Here is a 16,082-nt window from a genome sequence, read left to right as displayed (position 1 = left end):
CCTGGTGGTGTTTAAGAAGAGGCTGGATGTGGCAGTCGGTGCCGTGGTCTGGTAGGCAGCATGGTGGGAGATCAAAGGTTGGCCTCGATCATCTCAGAGGTCTTTCCCAGCTCAGCTGATTCTATGATTCCATCCCTTCAGTGACCTGGAGGCTCAGGGTCCCACAGCCCAGCTCTGGTTGCCCCTGGGAGTCACTTTGTGCCTGACGGGATGAGCAAGCAGCAGAGCGGCTGCCTCGCCGCCCAGGGATGGGGCCAGGCAGGACCTGTGCCCGGCGGGCTGAGCAGGGAGCAGCGCGGCTGCCTCGCCGCCCAGGGATGGCTGCCAGGCAGGACCTGCGGTCGGGCGGCGCCGCGGGGAGGCGGCGGCGCGGGGCGGCCACCGCCCCCCGGCCCTGAGGAAATGGTTCTCACGTGAGGGAGGCGGCAGCGCCCGCGCCGCTGCCCGCGGAGGAGGCGCCAGCGGGGCCGCGCCATGCCGACGAGTTTCACCGTGGTGCCGGTGGAGGCGCAGGGCGAGCAGCGCGGGGCGGCCGAGCGGGACGGGCAGCACCGGGAGGATGGCGATGAGGAGGACGAGAGGGAGCAGCGCAGCGGTGAGAGGGCAGGGAAGGGCCGGGGGTCCGCGCCCGGGGACAGCGCCCGATCTCTGTGTGCGGGGCGGTGTGGCGGGCCGGCCCCGCAGCCCTGGAGGGCATCTCCGCTTGGCAGCGGGCGCAGCGGGGCTGCCTTCCCAGCTGGAGGAGTGCGCTTCGGAAGAGGGCGAAAGAGTGGCGCCTGGGGTGGTCAGGAGCGTGTTTCCCTTTGTTCCCATTAGCCAGCGCCGCTGGCCCGAAGGAGGAAGTCTGGCGGCGGCTCCGACCGGGAGCGGAGCGGGGCGGTGGGGCGGCCCCGGGAGCGGACCGGAGCGGCCCCGGGAGCGGCTCCGGGAGTGGAGCGGGGCGGCCCCGGGAGCGGGGCGGTGGGGTGGCCCCGGGAGCGGATGGGGATCCCTCCGGAGCGGCGCCGCCCGCGGCCGCGCAACAGGCGGGGGGTAAAGTCATTCAATCAACCGCCTGGCTCCGAAGAGACCTTTAAAACCATTAAGTCCAACCATTGAGCTCTGTTGAAAGCCACGTCCTCGCTGCAGAGAGGGGTAGGAGGAAGGAGTCAGACTGTTCACCCGCCTGGCTCCCCGTGTTTGTGCACACACGTGCTTCTGCATCAGAGGCCGCGGCTCGGGCTCAGTGGGTGTTTGCTACAGGATGCCCTGGTGTTCCAGCCTTGCCCATTGCTAGGCCTCGCCTCTGCAGGTTCTTGGGGGGGCAGAGTGAAGGTGGAGGTGGAGCTGAGGCGTCGAGAGTGAGTGAGGGGCTGCCCAGCGCAGACCCGTGCGCGGGATGGTCACCTGCGCTGGAGGGCAGTGAGTGCTTTGCTCGCTTGGGATGCGGCACTGCTGTGGGAGCGGTAATTTTGGCTCAAAACACTTCCTGTTTGTGAAGGGAGTTGTGGCAGCAGTGCCAAGTATGGTGTGTGAATCGCTGCCAGCGCTGTGAGAGGTAGTTTAAGTCTTACGCGTTTTGTTGGGCACTGTGTTACAAACAGTACTTTTCAAAGTTATGTTTAAATGGTCACAGGTGATGGGGATAGGTTGTTTTGATGAAGGGCCATTCCTCTTAATAGCAAGTTCTTCTTTTTGTGGTATAGATGACAGATAAATAAAGCTAAGATCATGTGATGTGGGATGTAAATGTAAAGAGGTAAAAGGATATTTGACAAACTTGATGCATTTGCATTATATTAGGAAGCTAATCTAGTAAAACACCAAGCTGACAAAGTTGGGTTGTTTTCTCTCAGAACTTTGTCCCCTCAAGCCCCTACTTAGCCATAAAAGTTGTATACTATATGTAGTTGCCTTTCCCATAGTATATCCAAATGATGAGGAAGTGTTCTAATAACTGCCTTCTCTTTTCCAAACTGAACAGAATAACCAAACCAGTTTGTTTCCTGTACTACATGGTTGACAGCAGCACATTAATCTGTTTGGGCAAATCCTTTGGCAGAAGAGCTAGTCAGAGAGGCGTGGAGTATGGTGTTTGCTCAGGTGGCATCTCAAAATACTGAACATACAACAGGAACAGTTAGACAGGGTTTGTTACACTATGTGTATATATGAAACATCTGAAAGGCTCAGAACACCTTGAAATCTCAGGAAGGCAAGAGGAAAAGTGGAACTGCCACTCTTCCAGTGGCTTATCACAAGCCTAAAGATAGAAATAATAATAATAAAAGAATAATTCTTCTGCGATTAAGTAGAGTGTGTAGGGACTAATAGTTACATTTGCAAGGTATGTTTAAACACTTTTATGAGTCTGTATCACTTGAATGGATGAGTTTATGTATGACTCTTCCTCTGTGCAGGTAACATAGTGATTAAAGAGGAAAACACTGGAAACAGCATTGATTTCTACACAAGTTATAGTTTGAGAGCTCTGACTTCATTAAAAGATTAAATGCTGGACTCTGATAGTTTTCGGAAGTGAAAGACATACTTGGATATTGTATGAAATCGTTAAGTTACTGCTGTGTAATCAAATAAATCTTCCTTGAGTCATTCTTCTGAGAACTATAAAGAATTATAAAATATTAGTACAGCTAAAAGCTGTTGTAGTTAAACCCATTTAAAAACTTAATGCTCAGAGAAGGACTGCCCTTCTCCCTGTTCCAGCCTTGAGAAAAAAGCTAGGGAGGAAGGTATTTCTTTCACTGCCTTCCTCTGCATCACTGGGTTTGCTTCCTTTTTCCTGCACTTGACCTTAGTGCTCATCAAACACATCACTGGCCTGGTTCAACATGATAAACTGTGAGTAAACTCCTGTAGAAGAACAAATCATACTGCCTCTATTTTGAAGCTGAGGTGAGTGAATGCTGCAAAAAATGTGAGAATGGCTAGGGTTGTGTCGAGGTGAGAGATGGGTAAAGCTAAGAACAGAGATGAAAGTAAAAAAGAGGAGGATGGGAACTTCCCCTCTGGCTCATCCTTAGTCTGTATAGCTCAGCATATAATTTTGTTCCAATTGTTTAGAAATTTAGAATATTATCTATTTTGATTAAATTATCTGTCTTAAAAACCAAGTAGTTTTTCCTTGACTGCACTAGTACCTTTTTAAAAATAAACAACACACCAAACACACAAGAAAACCCCTCAAATGCCAAAAACTGCCCCATCAAACTCGATGTTTTTGTAGTTCATGAGTAAAGTAGTTTTGATTTTTATTAGCAAGGCACTTCTCAATTAGTGGACAATTCACACACACACACTTAGCTGATACTCATCTGTGTGGTAAAAGAGTGAGCTGGGATGTTCTTGGTCTGTGATCTTCGCTCCTTCATAACAGTCTGAAATTCTGTAGCTCCACATTATTGTGTGAACACGCTTTCACGTGTGTGAAGGAGAGGAAGCCTTGTGAGTGGCTGTGTGGCTGGATTATAGCACTGGCCCAAGTGGTCCTTGGGAAGAGTAGGGATGCATAGTAGAAATTAATGCTTCAATTGAACAACATAGTTGGGGGTGCAGCCTGCTGACTCAAATATTCACAGAGTAGCAGAAAGCATATGTACCTGTGTCTTTTAGTGTGTTTATAATACACTATAAAGAAAGGGTAGTCAGGAAGTAGTAACTGGTTGAAGAAGAGAAGGAAATATGAGTCTGTTGTTGGCAGCAATGTATGAAATTTAATGAGAAGATCTCAATTTGTGTTGGGTCCTGTCTTCACATGTATCTGTAGTGACTGTCTGTTAGATATCCCTGTCAAAACCTCGTAAGGTTAATCAGCTTCCTACTCTGCATATCAGGTGTTTTACAGCATAGCTGGTGTTTTTAGCATCCCATAGTATTATTTACCTCACCACTGCAGTTTCTTATTTCGAAACTAATAGAAGGACTAAATCCTAGAAAATCTTTTTAAAATTGAAGTGCCTCAAATACAAGGAATAGCAGTGGTAAACCTGATCATCTACCAAGAAGTCACATGTAACTAATAAAGTGTGGATGCTGTGAACTTCTGTAAAATGTTGTTTATTGGAAAACTGGGAAATAGTAAACACAAGTATATATGTACATATATGCAATGGAGGGAAGATAGCTTAACCTTACTAAGATACCTAGTGTATTTTGAGTCAGCTTCTACTCAAATACAGATCCAGTCTGTAGTTCAGAACTTACTGTACAGAAAAATGCAGTTTTGCATGTTCCCCTTCATCCCATTGTTGCTTGTCCACTTTCTGTATCCTGAAAAAAATGCAGACTGATATCTTCAATTATTTTTCATCTCCACACACTAGTTACCCTTCTCTGCCTTGTTTGTGTTCTTAGCCAGTAGTTGCACAGTTTTTCCAATACTGGCTAAAGACTCAGGTCTAGGGATGAGGATGGGGTGGCAAATATGATACAGTTTTCCACATGCTCTTTCAGGCTCCAACAACTTGTACGCCAGAAAAAGATAAGCCTTATATGAAACTGGATTAGTTTCTCATTTTTTGGTGAGTTTAGATTTTTAGATTAAGTTCTAAATTATTCTGGTACCTCTCCAGATCATAAACCTTGTCCCATCTTAACTGTATAATTTTTCCAAACTGAAGACTCACATTTAGTAATTCTTTACATAGAAGCTTACTGTTCTACTTTCTATCTTTCTCTCAAGTTTTTCCACTTCTGCTCATTTTGAAATTGAGGAAGTTCCAGAAATGCACATGATAATCAAATTGTGAACAAACAGTGATTTTATTTTCTTCTTTGTTTCTTTTTAATTCATGGACTTTCCCCCCCTTTTCATTCCTGATGTTCAGTCTGTGGCTTGAAAAGCAAGTATTGAACTGGTGTTTTTATGCAACGGTTGTAATCAAAGTATGTCATTCATGAGTCGTAATGATCAGTTGGAGCCCAGCTGGGTTAGGATTTTTTTCTTCATATGTGTGTGTGTATATATATGTGTGTGTGTGTGTGTATAAATTTCTACATCAAATATTGCCTGTTGCTTTAACATTCATTTGGGCTTGCAGATCTGCAGCTCTCCACAGCTGGCCTGCACCTTCCCTATCCTAAATAAATTGACGTAGTTTTAAACTGTCACTTCTCTGGGAGGTTTTTGTTTGTTTGTTTGTTTGTTTTAACTTTGTGAGAGTTTTTTGTTGTTATTTTTTATTTATATATGCAATGATATGGGCGGTCCCGTGGTGCAATGGTGAGCACTCAGGACTCTGATCACAAGGTCGTGAGTTCGAGACTCAGTGGAGACCGTACCGGGCAGTGAAATGCCTCCCTGCCATCTGATCCCGTCAGATCTCAGATGCTCAGCAGGGTCAGCCCCGGTTAGTACCGGGTGCTATGACAGTCCTGAGGACTTCACTGTCACCGTCTAAGCTCACTTGGCCGTGGCAAATGGACCTTGGGACTTAAACGGTGGGGCCAGTTCTGCGCACGCTGTGCCTCACCTAAAAAATCCACTGCGCAGGCTGGAAGGGCACACCCCCATGTGGGGAGGAGAGCCCTTCCCAAGTCTTCGTTCGCGTAGTTTGGCCATACAATATACAATACAATGCAATGACATGTGTTCTATCAGAAAGAACTTCAACAACCATCTCTGCCTCTGAGAGTAGACCACATTTGTCTTCTATTTTCTTACTCAGTTATTTACCTATGGCTTATCTCTTTTCTCTCATTCTATGACTGATTTATTTCCTAAAGTATGTTCAAAAAACAACTTCATCAGTCTTTTGGAGAACTTGGCAGACAGTATAAATTAGGTTTCCATTATCTAATGCTTGTTGATTCTTTCAAAGAACTCTTTTAGGCATGTGAGACAGAATCTCCCTTTGCAGAATCCACAGTGATGGCCTTCCCCCCCACCCCAATGCTGTATGTTATAGTCCAATGTTGGAATGGGAAATAATATTCCTGTTGCAGATAATGCATATCTGACATTTGATCACAGGCATTTTCTTTGCTCTGAGGATCATTGATTGTCCTGATGTATACTGAGCTCTGCCAAGGTGCTGTTATTGATCCTTTCTGTGGTTGATACAGTTTTGAATGTATGTGTTTCTCTTAGTTCTTGAGAGTGCTGTGGGAAATGGGCACCATTAAAGGAGTCAGCATTAAGGACAATAAACTAAATAACTTCACCGTGGAGCAAGTGGTCACTTAACATTTTGTAACTGTTTAAACATTTATTTTAGGCCATTGCAGAGCTGACCCTTTTTATGAGGTAGAGGATCTTGATGCATAAGGTAGATTACAAATTTTTTTTTACTCCATTGCGTTAACTTCATGTGAGTGAAATGCTAACATTCTCTGACTGTACTTATTGCCTAACAGCTAACTGTAAATAATTATAATCTTAATGGACAGGAAAATAGCTATGACAGAAAAGCAGTTGTTTTTAAAATATTATTATAATATGCTTGAATTAGCTCTCTGCACAACAACAGTTTTTCCACCTCCACCCCAGTGCAGAAAACCACCTTTTTGGCAGCACAGACCTGCTTAATTTTTTCTGCATTTTTCAGCTATGTTGTTGCTTCATGTAAAAATAGATACTAAAGTGTGGGGAATGAAAGCACTTATTCTTTTTTTTTCTCTTTTTTCTTTTCCTCTTTCAACTAATATTTTCCCAGGGGATTTATTTTTTGAATATCAGTAGAAAAATTAAAGCTTGAGGGTTTTCCCCCCAACAAAATGTGGCACTTGGTTTTAAGTGAATTCTGTTAATTTAAATGATTTCTCCTACCAGTTTTTTCCCTACACAATCCTTTTGTTACTTATGTGGTATTTCTTGCATAATCAGGTAGTAGTTATTTTTCAACTTAATTCAATGCACCAGTTGAACAAGGAACATCTCTGGTACACTCTGTAATTTGTGTAAGTGCAGTTACTTGTATGCCATGACTTTGCAAACTTTCCAAACAGTAGGTAGCAGAACTTTCATTCTGCTAATAGTGTAGCTTACCCTGTCACATTTCTATTTGCCTTCCTCAACTCCAAGCTAATAAGAGTACTTCAGGATTGAGATATGTTTTACTTGGATCTCTGTCATCACTGCATCAAATGTGCAGTGGTGTGGCTTAAATCCAGCCGATGGCTACAGCTCTCTTAGTCACGCCCCATATAATGGGAGAGGGAATTGGAGGAATAAAAGTGAGAGAGGGTTGACATAAAAGTTCAACACATAAAGCAAAAGTCATACATACAAAGAAAAATAAGGAACTCATACAGCACTTCCCCACTGGCAGGCAGCCCTCTCCAGGAAAACAGTGCTCCATTGTGCATAGCGGTGACTAGGGAAGGCAAATGCCATCATTCTGAATGGCCCTTACCTTCCTCTGCCTGCCCCCAGCTTTATATGCTGAGCATAACACCCTGTGGTGTGAAATATCCCTTTGGTCAGTTGGGGTCAGCTGTCCTGGCTGTGTCCTCACTGCTGTGTTGGGTGTAAAGCCACAAGCCAGCATGCTGCTCAATCCACTCCTGTGGGTGTGGCACCTGGGCCTGTACAGATATTGGCTGGTCATAGTTTTCTTTTTCAGACTTGGGAAAAGAACCAAGATAGCATTGCTGATGTTCTGTGTCATGACCTCAGTTTATAATGCAGCAACCTCAAAGACCATGAGTTGCATTTGGAATGTGTATTCAGGCTTGTCTACATGCCCTGGCCTGGGGTGCTACCTCTGAGGGTTTATTGATAATGGCACCCAGCCTGTGGGAGCATGGAGGGGTGATTTTTTCTCCAGCCTTTCACCCTTTACACCTTCAGGTCTGCTACAACAGCTTTTGAAAAGGTTGAATTCCCTCTAGATGCTAGGGACAGACACTGCAAGCGCTCAGGTTATAGTTAAGGCAGAAGGGCAACCCAAGCCGGCAAAAGGGCAACCCAAGCCAGCAGAAGTCACCCCTATCCAAAAGAAGAAATACATGACTAAATCAGTTTACCTGGTGGATGACGATGGGGAGGTGGGACCCTCACCATTGGTGGACTCAAAGCCAGAAAAACCACTGAATCACTATCCATTGTTCAATAATTTCTGCAATCTTTGGAAAGAATCACTCCATGAACAGGTGAGCCCATATTAACCTGCGTGATCCATGTCTGGAATCTTTGCGGGTAAAGATACGCAGCTTGGTGGTCCTGGAGTGAGGTTTTTGGGATCCCTGTCCCAGGATATGGGCATTGATCCAGGATTCATGAGGAAATCAGAACACATCAACTTCTAGATGCGGCTTTTAACATGTGTTAAGGGATAGATATGCTTACAGGGATGACCTGCAGGTGCATCATGGCCCCTAGAAGACCATGGAGCCACGAGTGCTATGCCCTGAGAGAACTGGTGTACCAAAAAGAGGTACTTTTTGCAGGGGACGGGGAAACTCAGTAATGACCTAGGCAAGGTCAAGTGCACATCACAGATGTGGCTAAAACTTGCATGTTTAAGGTCATCAGTATACTGTAATTTCTTTGCAACATTGCACTGGAAGGAGAAGAGGTAGTGAACAGTATAATGAATATACTTTGGACATACAATGAGATTGTCTGTCCACACCCTGTTATGGGCCCACATCTCTTCTATAGAGAAACTGGCTGCAGACCTCTGGACTCTAACAGATGAAGTTAGAGCTGGCCACTGGCAACACAGGGAGGAGTGTAAAGAGAGCATCATCCATGTCTCGCTGGTGCAAACTAGAGTCTCTGCAATATGAGGGACTCATAAAGTGCAGGTGTCCTCCAGCCAGGGAGAGGGGGTACACACACGAGACAACCTGTGGTTTTTCCTACACAAGCATGAGGAAGACAATGAGGAGATGGGGTGGAAATCCCACCTCTGCTGTAGCAGCACAGGTACAGGAGCTAAAGGAAAAATCTAGAGAAAATGCACTGAGGATGGATGTAGCTCCAGCCTCCTGCGGGCAAACTGCTAGGCAGAACAGAACAGAAAGGATGATTACATGTCTGATCCTCTGGAAGACCTCCAGGATGTGTGCACAGGGAGGAAAGCCAGAGCTGCTAAAACCAGCTTTAGAGGGGGCCCTGCCTCTAGCCAGGTAGAGGCACAGGATAACTGTGTCTGTTGGACTGTGTGGATCCTATGGCCTGGCACATCAGACCTGCAAGAATTTAAGGCCTTAGTTGACATTGGTGCACAATGCACTCTGCTATTGTGATGTGTAGGGGAAGAATCTATAATCACTTTGTGGTGACAGGGAGGTAGTCAGCTGAGCTGACTATGTTGGAATCCAAAGTGAGTTTGACTGGGAAGGAGTGGCAACAACACTCCATTGTGACGGGTCCAGAGGCTCCACATATCCCTGGTATCAATTACCTCAAGAACAGGTATTTCAAAGACCCAAAAGGTCATCAGTGGGCTTTTGGAATAGCTGCTGTAGAGATAGAAGGGATTAAACTGTTGAACACGTTGCCTGGTCTCTCAGAGGACACTTCTGCTGTGAGTCTGCAAGTGGTTGAAGAACAGCAGGTGCCGATTGCCACCGCAACAGCGCATTGTCAGCAATATCACACCAGCTGAGACTCCATGATTCCCATCCATAAGATGATTCGTGAGCTGGAGAGCCAAGGAGTGGTCAGCAAGACTTGCTTTAACAGCCCTGTATGGGTAGTGTGTAAGTCCAGTGTTGAATGTAGGTTGACAGTGGACTATTGTGGCTTGAATGAAGTTACCCAAACTGAGTGTGGCTGTGCCAGACGTGTTCAAATTTCAATATGAACTTAACTCTAAGGCAGAAAAGTGGTATGCCACTATTAACATTGCAAATGCATTTTTCTCCATTCAGTTGACAGGAGAGTGCAGGCCACTGTTTGCTTTCACCTGGAGAGGTGTGCAGTATACCTGGAACTGACTGGCCTGAGGTGGAAATATGTTTGTCATGGACTCATCCAGGCTGCACTAGAGGAGCATAAGGCTCCAGAACAACTGCAGTACATTGATAACATCATTGTATGGGGGAACAAGGCAGAAAAAGTCTTTGAGAGAGGTCATCCAGATCCTCCTGAAAGCCAGCTTTGCCATGAAGCAAAGTAAGGTCAAGGAACCTGCCAGTTCATGGAGGTGAAATGGCGGGATGGACACTGTCAGATCCAAATAGCAGTGGTTGACAAGACCACAGCAATGCCCACACTGCCCAGCAAAAAGGAAATGCAAGCTTTCCTAGGTGCTCTAGGCTTCTGGATTCTGTGTATCTCAGAATACAAGCAAATTGTGAATCCTTTCTACCTTGTAACACATAAGAACAGTTTCCAGTGAGGTGCAGAACAGCAACAAGCCTTTGATCAAATAGGAGATTGCTCATGTGCTAGGCCTTGGGCCAGGCAGAACAGGACCAGAAGTGAAGAACAAACTCTACTCTGCAGCCAGGGAGAATGGTCCTTCTTGGAGCCTCTGTCAGAAAGTGCCTGGAAAGACTCAGATTCTAGAGCAGGACAAGGTGGATCAAGTCAAGTTGCAAATCTCAGAGTCATCCAGCTGGCCTTGGACATTGCCTAATGAAAGAAGTGGCCAAGGCTTTAACTCTACACTGACTCATGGATAGTGGCCAACCTCTGTGGTGGTGGCTGGACAGGTGGAAGAAGGCCAACTGGAAATGCAAAAGGAAATCTATATGGGCTTCTGAAATGTGCCAAAACATTGTGGCCAGGGTAGAGAAGCTGATAGTGAGAGTCTCCATGTAGATGCACATGTACCTGAGAGTCAAGCCAATGAAGAACATCATGACAACAAACAGGCAGACTGAGCTGCCAAAGTCAAAGTTTCACAGGTAGATCTGGACTGGCAGCACAAGGGAGAGTTGTTCTTAGCTTGATGGGCCCCTGATGCCTCAGGTTCTCAGGGAAGAGATGTCACATACAGGTGGGCATGAGACTGAGGAGTGGATTTAACCATGGTCACTATCTCCCAGATTTATCCACAATTGTGAGACGTACTGCAATCAAAAAGGCCAAGTGGATAAAGCCTCTGTGGTATGGTAGACAGTGGTTGAAATATAGATATGAAGAGGTCTGGCAGATTGATTACATCACACTGCCATAAACCCGCCAGGGTAGGAGCTCTGTGATTACCATGGTGGAAGCAACCACTGGATGGCTGGACATGCACTCTGCCTCACACCACTGCCTGAAGCATCAACTTAGGCCTTGAAAAACAACTCCTGTAGCAACATGATACTGCAGAACACATTGAGTTAGACAATGGAACTCATTTCAAGAGCAGCTTGGTTAACACCTGGGCTAAAGGCCATGGTATTGAGTGGGTATATCTTACTGCCTCTCGTGCACCAGCTGCTGGGAAGGTTGAGTGGTGTAATGGACTGTTAAAAACCACTTTGAAGATGTTAGGATGTTCAAGCATTGGGATCAGCACTTAGTGAAGACCACCTGGTTAGTCAACACTAAAGGCTCTGTGAGTCGAGCTGGTCCTGCCAGTCAGAGCCCCTTTACACTGCAGATGGAGATATAGTCCCTGTAGTGCATAAGAGAGGGATGTTAGGGAAAACATGGATAGAGCTAGAATGTGTGTATATATGTATGTATATAGGTGAAAGGTGTAAATCCAGGCATGATGTGTATGGTATTGGGTAAGGATGGTTACAAGTCAGGGAAGAGAATTACAGCAATGAATGTTCATACCATTACATCATCTGAAGGGGATCTTCCCACTTTCCTTTCATGGAAGATGCTTTGCCATGGCTGGAAGCTGTCCCTACCTGGCTTGGCCAACAGGAAAAGCCATGCCAGGAACCAGAAGGGCACCAGCTTGCCTTGGTCACTGCAGCACTGTGGATTGTCTCCCAGAAAAACAGCTGGGGTGAAACCTGGTCCCTTCTGCCTCTTGCTGTTTCACCTCCTCTTGCTTGTGGTGCGGAGCTGCGGTGCTGAAGGGGACAGCTCCAAGGTACAGCTGAGCCAGCTGCAAAGCCACTCTGCTTGCCAGGGGACGGAAGCACCTGCCCCCACTGCTGCCACCACCCAAATGCTGAAGCTGCCTGCGCTGCCATCCCGGGACCCCCCCACAGGATCCCAGTGCCAGACTGCTGTCATTCACTTCCCACCTTGCCCATGTGGAGCCCTAAAATCCAGTGGAGACGAGCAGAGCAGCGATGCTGCTGAGAGGTGGTTGAGGAGAGAGGAGGAATATCATTTTCTTTCCCCTTTGTTTCTAGGGGGCCATGTGCATGGTGGATTCCCCTCATTGTGGGGAAACCTTCTCCTCTATATCTCTGTTATTCCCTTTTAGTAAACTGTTAATTTTTTCACTTAAAACTTACTAGCAATTTTTTTTTGTCCCTCTATCAAGGGTACGGGGAGTTCATCTTGTTGAAGTTCCTGCCTCATAATATATTTGTCTTTAATCCAAGACAAATAGATTCATGTAAAATAAGTCAATATAAACTAGAAAACAGCAACATATTTAATTTGAAAGAGAATTAACAAATTATGCAGCCAGTCTTAAAAAGGACCCTTTCTAATTTAAAAATATTTGTTTTTTAAAAGAGCTTACAGAGTTACTAGAATTATATTTTAAAGTGTTTTTAATCTGCTACATCTTAAGTAAATTTAATTAATTTCTATATAAACCCAATGTTTAGCAACTGCAGTTAACCATAATATGTTTAAGATCTGCTAATATGGGATGCATAAAATGGGCTTTTTAATAGTAGGTAGGTCTTTGGACTAGGTTAATACTTACTGTTGTTACTCTGTACTGATCTATTCAGTGGAAGTATTTGAAAGTGAATTTATTTGATAGAAATAAAACTTTAAAAGTACTTATTATTAGGTGAAGATGTGGAATGTTTTGGTGACTTGATCCTTCCCATTTCACTAAGCAAGGTGTTTATTGCTGACGAAAATCCTCCAGCCTAATTCCCTTTGGAGGGTTCTGTGACTGTCTTGTAGTTTGTGTCATGTGCATGCTTCATGCTGCCTGATGCCTTAATGGCTTGTTTCAGGATTAATCCAATGCTAATAAGAAACAGGATTTGAGGTCTTACACAAAGCTGGGAGGAAGCAACTGTCAGTGTCCTGTTTCAATTCTTAAATACCTGAAGAATCAGCAGAGGGGAATGCCTTGATTTTCCTTAATCATGAGTGAACAAGATTATGAAGAAAGTGGGCCAAATCCAAGTGAGTCTCTTTAAAAGACAATACCGTGATTGTAACGTTTCTTTTACTGAAACAGCAGGTTCCTGTACTTCCAGCTATATTATAAAGAGTTTATAAACAGCTTTTGCAGTGTTTTCATTAAAAGCAAGTTGTGCTTCATTATAATAGTGGCCTAAATGAAAACTAAAGTTTAGCAACCTTTATAAGGTAAGTGATGGATGTAGTATTAGAATCCTCCATTATGTAAAGTGGTTTACAAGGGGCTTAATTACAGTTTGTCCTGCATTGCAAGATAACTTACATAAATTGTGCTAATAGTTAATAAAATTAATGTTAGAAATGAACGATATAGTAAATAGACATTTCATTATTAAAAAACCCCAGTAACCTGAAACTTTAGTTGCATCGAATTCTTAAACCCATCTGACACAAAGATACAGAAGCAAGATGTATTCCAACAAGGTTATTGTTGACTTTTCATGGTTTAAATTATAGTAAGGTAGAGGCTTTTAATAACTTGGGTATATGTTAGAACTCTTAAGGGTGCGTCTGCATATTTTTGGATTAGAAGTGTTAAAAAATTTAGTTTCTAAGATTCTGTAACTTTAGTTGCCTCCAATCAAGAACTTGAACATACAGGAAGTAAATATGCATGACAGAGAAGACAAAGTTACAGGTTTTGCCACAGGCAGCTTTCTTCCATGTGACATTCGTATATGTCAGCTTTACTGACTTTTAAACTATGTATTTTTACCTTAAAGGCTTTTGTTACATTAGCATTAAGTGCTTGTTTATCCTTGTGCAAACAGGATCTCATTTTCGTATTCTCATTTTGTAGTGGTTTGGTCTTAATACGACCAAGTGCTATCTGAATGAAAATGTTAGCACAGTTTTTTAAAAAACTGTTATTTTTGACCTGTATGTGGCTATCCAGAACCTACTTCAAGGTATATGAACTGTGATTAAGAGTTGCCCTTTGGAAACTATGAAGAGTTAGGACTTTCCCATGAAGGATTGTTCTCCGACTGCAGTTCTGCTTTAGATAACAGCATATAAAAGTAAGAATTTCTGGTGGGAGTCAAAGCTGTTTTGGTCTACACATGTACTTGTTTGGAGAAGAGTTACATGTTATCAAAGCTGAGCTATCTTGTTTGAGGTCATGTGGTTCAAAAGTTTTAGATAATTCTCACTCCTTTGGACAACACCTGTTTTGTTTTGTAATACAAAACCAATCTGCTTTTATTTTGCAAGTAGTTGTTAAAACTCTTACAGCATGTCAGGAGATGAAGGTGCTTCTTTGTTGGACAAAAGTGTGTTTGAACACAAAGGCAGATAGAAACATTACTTGAATATAACACTGATGACGGTGTGGGACAGTGAGGAAACAGTGAATCTGGAAAGGATTTAGGGGTCAGACTGGAATAGAATAGCATGAGCTTGGTTTAATGCTGTGGTAAAGAAGGGTAGCCTGATCCTTAGAGTAGGGAGGAGATGATTATACTTCTGTAAATAGCATTGAGTGAGACTGGTGTTAGAAAACTGTATTTAATTTTTTGATTTTGCATAACTTTAAAACCTGTAGAGAGTGTTTCCACAGAAATGATTAAAAGTTAGTTAAGTTCCTAAAATATTTTCATATCTTACTCTTTCAGAAGAAATCTTGAGATGATTTGAATAAGTATAGTTACCTTCAAGAGAAAATACTAAATGTGAGTAGTTAAATTTGGAAGCTGTACTAGGATGTTATAGCTAGAAGTTTGAAAGGAGCCAAATTTAAATAGATATGGATCGATTTGAGGTTTTTTTTAGTCCGTAAAACCCCTTAAGTTTTATAAATAGAAATTGATAAGGTTTTTTCTTATTTTAGTTCTGAAAACATCGAGATATACTGGTCCAATTCTAGTATGTTTTTTCAAAGTTACAGAGCCTAATGCAGAAATTAAATTCTGCAACCTATTCTGGAAGGATAGGATATCAGATTAGATGGTCAAATATTTTTGTCCTTAATCCCTAGAATGGGCATCATATCGGTTTGAGTTCCATGTTTGTAAGGCTCACTGGGTCTCCCCTGGCTGCAGAGAGCAGGGCAGGGCTTAGCTTCATGTAGGTGCAGAGAAGTTATCCTGTACCACCCACATCATCACTGGGGCTGTGGCTTCAGTAAGAAAATGGGCACACCTGCACACGTGGGTGCTGTTGTGCCTTGCTCTTTCTCATGGGAGGGTTGTCAGCATCAGCCCTTCAGGCTCTGTCTTCTGCTGCCACCGTCCACCTCCTCCTGTTTTCCCTGAGCTGCCGCTTCAGGAGTTGGTGCCAAAAGGAAAGCAGCGGAACACAGAGTTGATGTGCCCTGAATGGCAACCCCCAGTCCAGCTAAGGGAAGCTCAGCTGACAGGAGCCAAACCCAATCCAACTGAGTCATAAGCAAAGCAAGGGGGTAGTAGGAAAGCAGCAGTGACCCACAGGACTCACCCCCAGTATGGTGGAGTGGTGGAAGCAACAGCACAGGCACCTGTGAGGAACTGAGCCCAGCAGAACAGCAGTACAACCTGACTCTGATGACCTGGCTTTTGGGGGGGTCTATTTGTCACTGATTTTTGTTGTCCCAGGCTGGGTGGAAGGGAAATGGTAGCTACAGGAGCCCCTCACCATCCTGCCTTTGTTTGTGGCAGCCACATGGGAATGTGTGGGAACAATGGCCATGGAGTCTTTGTGTGGGGAACCCATGCGGACACAACCTGCAGGGAGTGTCTGTCATCTTGGTTTTGGTCCCCATGGCCCCATGGAGCTAAGGTGAGGTGGTGAGCACCTCTTTTGTGGGTAAAACACCTTCTCTTTTTGTATACTTTTGTTATTAATATTGCTGTTGTACTGTGTGGTTCTTATTCCTCCGCTTTTTGCTTTCAGTAAATTATCTCAACCTCTAGTCTCTGCTTTT

General features: G+C 44.1%; 1 protein-coding gene across 2 annotated transcripts in view; it reads left to right on the top strand.

Annotated features, from left to right (window-relative positions):
• Positions 1-408: 408 nt before the first annotated feature.
• LOC139671117 (solute carrier family 12 member 7-like) overlaps positions 409-16,082 on the top strand; it is a 65,785-nt gene continuing 50,111 nt past the window's right edge. Inside the window, exon 1 of one of the 2 annotated variants that reach the window (XM_071553414.1) lies at positions 409-595. In XM_071553414.1, the coding sequence (XP_071409515.1) occupies positions 475-595 (121 nt within the window). In that variant the 5' untranslated portion in view covers positions 409-474. The remainder of the gene's footprint in view (positions 596-16,082) is intronic. The other variant, XM_071553413.1, reaches the window with a different exon arrangement.

Source organism: Pithys albifrons, chromosome 4 (assembly GCF_047495875.1).
Source record: "Pithys albifrons albifrons isolate INPA30051 chromosome 4, PitAlb_v1, whole genome shotgun sequence".
NCBI lineage: Eukaryota > Metazoa > Chordata > Aves > Passeriformes > Thamnophilidae > Pithys > Pithys albifrons.
The sequence above is the reverse complement of the archived record's forward strand: the minus strand, read 5'-3'. Positions and strand labels throughout refer to the sequence as shown.